General features: G+C 32.2%; 1 protein-coding gene across 1 annotated transcript; it reads left to right on the forward strand.

Moving 5' to 3' along the window:
- The first annotated feature begins 3,528 nt into the window (after window positions 1-3,528).
- On the forward strand, window positions 3,529-6,933 carry LOC133038431 (uncharacterized). Its single transcript, XM_061116584.1, has 2 exons — window positions 3,529-5,267; window positions 6,261-6,933. The coding sequence occupies exon 2, from the start codon at window positions 6,271-6,273 to the stop codon at window positions 6,931-6,933; it is 663 nt and encodes a 220-aa protein (XP_060972567.1). The 5' UTR covers window positions 3,529-5,267; window positions 6,261-6,270.
- Window positions 6,934-7,313: the final 380 nt, after the last annotated feature.

Genomic DNA, 7,313 nt, shown 5'->3' on the forward strand with positions numbered 1-7,313 from the left:
ATAGAGACGAAAACTCACAAAACACTTATCAAATGAAATCTTACGGTGTTAAAAGTGTTCAACGAATAACCATCCATAGGGGGACGAAGTCTAGCGTCTCGAGGTTATATTGAAAAAATTTAACTATTGTAAGACCAACAATGGAGATCGAATATCTTTTGATTAAAGCTCATTAAAAAAAATATGTATTTTATTTAATCATCTCTTCCATATTATAATAATGAAAAATTACAAATTAAAGTTGGTTTAAATAAAAAATCAACTTTAATTAAATTTCAATTATTATTTAAACTCAAAAAATAAATTCGAATAAATATCGAACAAGTTCCATATTATAATAATGAAAAATTACAAATTAAAGTTGGTTTAAATAAAAAATCAACTTTAATTAAATTTCAATTATTATTTAAATTCGAAAAATAAATTCGAATATAATGGAACAAATTTGAAAATATCTTGTTTAAGTTGTTTTTAGAAGAATCTAAAAAAAATCAACTGAAATATCTTTCAAATTAGATTTAATTAAATTAAAATTAAGTTATAACCACTTAATTTGAAAATATTCCATTTTAAGTTAATATTTGAAAAAATATCAACTTAAAAAATATCTAAAGAATCTTAATAACCAATACCTAAAATTCCTCAACTTAATTTTGAAATTTTAAATCCAAAAGATATTCATATTTAAGCTGGTTAGTTATAGATAACTAAATATCAACTTAAATAGGAATATTTAATGAAAAATTTAAATGAAGCTTCAGAAAGAATCTAGATGGTTATAATTCTATATTTAATTAAATACAAGAAAATACATATAGTTTAGCTTAGAATATAAATTCTTTAAACTATGGTTTTCTTAAATTAATTTCAAAATAAATGAAATTAATTATGTTGCTAATCAATTTTATTAGGTTAAACTAATTTAATTAACCTAGTACAGTTATTCAAATCAGGCAAATGGGCCTTCACAATTGGGGTGGTTCATGTGAGGGGGTGCTGGGTTCAGTATGTCGTACCCACTTCTATGGCTCCCAACTCTCACACAAGGCCCAAAAGAGAGGAATTTAACCTTAAAATAAACAACTGTTATTAATTGAATAGGCCCAAAAACAAAATGGGCCTAAATAAAATCTATTAAGAACTATGATATTTTATTTAGCAACAACAACCTATATGCATCTATAACAAAATTAAACACATAGGCTCACATAGGCACACAATTTGGATGGATCCTATCATGTTGCTAGGTCATACACAAATGAAAGAAGATTGTAAATATACCTGTTACAAATTATTTACTTGACCAAGGGAGCCATGAGTTAAAATCAGATCATTGGATCTGTCAACAAGTTAACCATGGCTATTTGCAATCAAGCAATAATAGGTTTTAAAAAATTTACAAACAAGCTAAAACACATACTCCTGTAACAAGGTTAGCTGGACAATTGGATGTAGGATTTATTTAATTTTAAATAAATAATTTTGAAAAATTAATAAAAAAAAATTTATTTTCGAAAATAATTTAAAAATTTTGAAATTAATAAAAAAAAATATTTAAAATTAAACCTACAATTTTAAAAAATTAGGTTTCAACCAACCTAAATATCATTTCAAAATTTGCTAACTACTTTTAAAAATTTAATGTTATTTTATAAATAAAAATTAAATAAAAAATTAAAAAAGATAAATAGATATCTTTTTCAGATTTTAAATGTAATTTAAATAAATAAAATAACAAAATTTAAAAGTTAGCAAAATATCTTACATCTATTTAAAATTACATGATTATAGTTATCTTATTTTAAATTTAAATAAGATGAAATTATTTTAAAAAAAATTAATTTAAAAAATTTAATATCTGACCTTAAATTTAAAAATAAGATAAGATATAATCAAATTTAAAAATAAGATAGATAATTAAGCAACAAAGATAGATATTTACTATTTTTCAAAAAATTACACTAATATCATGAATTAAATTTAAAAAATATTAATTAAATTAATTATGATAATTAGAATTGAATTAGAAATAGTAAATGTATAAATACAGAACTACACAAAAAATCAGAACTTAAATCCATGAAATAGCATGAAAAAACGAAGAAAAACGAAAAAAATGAGAGCTGTACGGATGGTATGCTGTGCATACCCGTCCGCGCGTGCATGAGGGATGCTTGGGCGAGGGGACACGGCGCAGGGAGGAATTTGCCTAATTTCCGCGCGCGTGTCCCTGTTGCTCAATCCCAAAATTTTTTCAAAACTTCAAAAAATCGTAACTAATTCAAATTAAATCGAAATTGAGTTCTGTAAAAAAGTAACTTGCTTAATTTTTTTCATACTATCCAATAAAAATAATTCCAGAAACAGATATTCAATTATTTTTCACGAAAATTCACAAACATCAATCAATTATCATATAACACTCAATACAACATGATACCATCCAAAACATCAAACAATCGTTTTAAAGTCCAAATTTCCTGCAAGCAAATCAATTACCATGGCTCTGAGGCCAGTTGTTGGAAATTATTTTACCAGGATCTTAGATCTACTCACAAGTATGTTGATTAACACCCTAAATATGAACTTTCTAAAACGGTGAAATAAACACATATAAAGTTTAGGAAACCTTACATTGGGTGCAGCGGAATTAAATGACTCATTCCGTTCAGATCTCTAACCCTTGTATCCTTTCTGTCGCAGAGTATTATCAAGATCGGAACCTGGATCTCTTTCTTTGATTCTTTGGTGCTGAAACTCCTTCTTGCTGAAAGTCTTTCTTCACGATCTTCCTCACTATGATTGAGGTATCACTTTCTGTGTGTGGGCACTACTCTAATCACTAAGTGTTTCGAAATCTTAAGGAAGAAGAGAGAGAGAGAGAGAGAGAGAGAGAGAGAGAGAGAGAGAGAGAGAGAGAGAGAGAGAGAGAGAGAGAGAGAGAGAGAGAGAGAGAGAGGTCGGCCAAGAATAGACAGAGAGAGGCTCAAGTTTTTCTGAATGAAAAGTGTAATTTTCCTGAAGCCTTCACTATCTATTTATAGCATTCTACTAGGGTTAGGTTTGAATTATTTGGCATTAAAATAATGAAAATATCAGAGGATAAATTATATAAAAGTGGTCGGCCATGGCAGTATGGATTTGTGTAATATCCGCTAACTCCGAAAGGGTATTTTTGTAATTTTATTTAGTTGAGAGTATTATTTTTTTTTATTTTACATATTTATGGATTTAAATATGTATGGGATTATTTTTATGATAATATAATATTTGATTTTATTGGCATGTGCATAATGCCTAATAGATACATATGTCTGGATATTGTTATATGGGTATATTATTATTATTATTATTATACGTTTATTATTATATTATTATTATTATTATTATTATTATTATTATTATTATTATTATACGTTTATATTATTATTATTATTATTATTATTATTATTATTATTATACGTTTATTATTATTATTATTATTATTATTATTATTATTATTAGTAACAGTATACGATATACGTATACATGAACGGAACACTCAAACCGAACGCCTATTTTGGTGGAATGGGAATCGCTCCACTTCGGTTCAATGCGATATTTTGCTTGGGTTTAAGCACGATAGAAATTAGGTTTTAAAGTCTATTTTCGTTCACCCAAAACAGAGAACCAACGAGAGAGAGAGAGAGCACGTATACGGCGTATACGGTACCGAAAATTTTCGTTTCTTCAAGCGGAGTGAAACCTGGGTGAACGTGGGGGTTTGGGATCACTTATATACGACCTAAGGAAGCTTTTTAACGTGGTATAAGGGGCGGAAGTCGTCGTTTTGAGATTCGCCATTTTTGAAGCTTCAAAGGTGCGGCTTAGTTACGGACTCGAATTCGAACGTGTTTAAGCTTGTTCTTGGGTCAAGGGAGGTTATATTTGAGTGCATGGGACCCTAAGGATTGTTTTTGACGTAAGAAAACGAAGCTTTAACGTCCAAAACGAAAATCCAAAATTTTGGACTCCATTAAAGACGGTACACCGCCAACGAAGAAGACAACCCCGATCTGCCCTCTCGGACCACTTTTCTTGATCGTTTTGAGGTCCCGAGCATTGTGGAGAGCTTCCCCAATCGAAAGGACGCTTCAAGAGCCATCTGGAGACAAAGTTACACTTTACCGGCGACGAATCCGACGAGAACTCCGGCGACACTCCGTTCAGGGGTTTCTGGAGGTTATTTTTCGATTTTCTTTCAGTTCTTGACTTGTGCTAGGTGTTCTTAGGCCTACTATGAAGTTTGATAATTTTCTTGCAATTATTTGATTTATTATGAATTATTTGGTTTATTTGTTAAATTAATTATGAAAAATACTTAGATTACTCAGAAAAATCTAAATATATTTTATATGATTAGTTATGAGATATAAACTATTGCAAAATTGGTAGATTCGAATTTCGGTTAATTTTGTATTTTTCATGAATTATTTGTGTTATTTATTAAATTAATTATGAAAAATACTTAGGGTGCTCAGAAAAATCTAGATTTATTTTATATGATGGACTATGATATATAAATGGTTATAAAATTGGTAGATTGAATTTTCAGGCGATTATGTATTTTTCATGAATTATTGATGTTATTTCTTATTTTAATTATGAAAAATACCTAGGTTGCTTAGAAAATTTAAAGAAAATTATTTATGACTTATTACAGATTATAAAGTGTATTAGAAGAGTTAGATTCGGTTTTTAATCAATTTTGGTATTTTTCATGAATTTACTTAATTAATGCTTAAGTTAATTATGAAAAATAGATAAGAGTTGTTAAAATAGTAAAATGTATTTTTGTGATACCATTTACTGCCTAGGATATCAAATGGAATAGGTTTTATTATTTATTGGTTGCTGTAGGTATTTATTATAATTATTGGTGATTAATTAACTATTTATTTAGACTTTAATAAGAATAAATAGTATTTTAGTAAATTTTACGTAAAAATGTGTTGTATGAATTCATGTTTTACGTTAAGAATGTTTGTTTGAGTCCATGCAATATGTTTGTGTGAATCTAAATAATAAATGCTTATGTATGGTGTGTCATGCAAGTAAAATGGACCTATGTGTTACGTATTTTTACGTAAGTTTCTGTATGAGTTTAGAGATTCATACTTGAATGTATTTTGAGTGTATTGCTGTGTTAATGAATGTCTAGGATCTTGTTCTCAACAAGGAAATTCGTTGAGGTGCTCGAGGTAGCAAGTGTGGTCTTAGCAACTGAGGTAAGAAGAGTGGACATCTGTACACAGGGTGTATGTTATGCATACAACTTGGGTTGGTTTGCTATTTAATTTGATTGTGTTATGATTTCCTTATATTTTGTGAGCATCGTTAGCATGAGAATAATATTAGGGTCTTGCTGCTTGTGTGAGCATAACAACTTGCAGTTATAACATTATCATGGGTGAGTACAACTTATGGTAATTAATTGCCACTGTTGGATGCCAAGTGTGAGAATAACACAAGGCGGGGTAGGTTACCTCATGTACGATCAACATGAGAGAATAGTTGATTATCGTATGTGAGTATAATGTGCGGTATGAGACTTGATGTATGCATGTGAGAACAACATGCGTTGTGGATATATTTATGGAATGTGAATTACTGTTGATTAATATAAAAGAGCAAATTATGTCAAGTAACTAGTTAGGAGGGTTATGTCCTACATAGCTCTTCTTACGGGGCGTTAGCTCACGGGTACTCTGTGTGCAGGTAAGGGTAAGGCTAAGCAGTGAGAATGAAGAGCTCGAGGCGTGGACCGCATGTTAGGGGGCTGGCACAGTATTTTGCTTTTAATGTTTTTAACTGCTAAACATTTTGGAGCTATTATTTTGACTTAACTAGTTCTTATTTAAGTTTACAGTACTAAAAGTATTTTGTTTTAAACAATGAGATCTCATGCTTGGATATTTTTCAATAAAGCAGTATTTGATTGTCTTTATCTTATTAAATTGTTTTATACGGACTATCCTATGTGACATCTCGGGAAATCGGGGTGTTACATTATGGTATCAGAGCAATACGGTCCTAAAGAATGTGGTTAGCCCTAACATGTAAAGTTCACCGCCATGAGACGAGCTCGACTCACTGTACTGTAAGTGGTTATTACTTATAATTAAGTTGCCTTAAATTTCTGCATGCGAGAGGGTAACATTATTTTCATGTAAAATTGATGATCAAAATGATCTTGATGTGTATTGGTTTGTGTGGTTCAGGAGTTTAGAAATGCCTCCTAGAAGGTCAGTTAGAGTGGGTCGAGGTCGAGGTCGAGGTCGAGGCCAAGGCCAAGGCCGAGATGATGGAGGGATCAATGAACCACCTCAAGCACCACAGGGATGGGAAGAGCGCATTGCCGCACTGGAAGGAATCATTCATAGGCAGGACGAAGAACTTCGTCAGCTGAGACGTCAACCGGAGCCGCCAGTCCAAATCAGGCAAGATGCAGAAAATAGAGACCCACCAGCTGCAGTGGTATATCCTGCTACAGAGGCTAGACATGAGTTGTTAGCAGAGAGATTTCGAAAACAACACCCACCTGAGTTTGAGGGAGGCATAGACCCGGTAGTGGCTGAGGAGTGGATAAGTCGCATAGAAAGCATTTTGCAGATGCTAAGGGTGGATGGGAATGACCGAGTGAAGTGTGCATCTTACATGCTGAGGAAAGATGCTCGTATCTGGTGGGAGGTGGTGGAACAAACAAAGGATGTAGATACCATGAACTGGAACGATTTCAAAAGGGTCTTTAATGAGAAGTATTATAACTCAGCAGTTCTAGCAGCAAAGGTCGATGAATTTACTGGGTTAGTCCAAGGGAGTCTTACTGTGACTGAGTATGCACAAAAATTTGATAGATTGGCGAAATTTTGTCCCAGATCTGGTACCTACTGATAGAGTGCGAGCACATCGATTTGTGGAAGGCACCGAAACCAATGGTTGCTCGAGATGTGGAAATTGTGTCAAGGGGTCAATTCAGCTATGCTCAAGTTGTCGAAATGGCTCTTACGGCTGAGCGGAGTGAAAACAAAATTTGGAAGGAAAATGCTGCCAGGAGAGAATCTAAGAAAGGTGGAGCCAATTCTAATGACCACAAGAAACGGGGACAGGACCAGTCCGGGCAGCCAAGTCAAGACAAGAGGTACAAAAGTGATAACGACCAACGATTTAATGGCAGCAGTGGGCGAACCATTCCAGAATGCCCTAAATGTACCAAACGTCATCTCGGTGAGTGTCGCGCAAAAGCATGCTACAAATGTGGAAAAGAAGGACAC

This window comes from Cannabis sativa, chromosome 5 (genome assembly GCF_029168945.1).
Source record: "Cannabis sativa cultivar Pink pepper isolate KNU-18-1 chromosome 5, ASM2916894v1, whole genome shotgun sequence".
In the NCBI taxonomy this organism is placed as follows: domain Eukaryota; kingdom Viridiplantae; phylum Streptophyta; class Magnoliopsida; order Rosales; family Cannabaceae; genus Cannabis; species Cannabis sativa.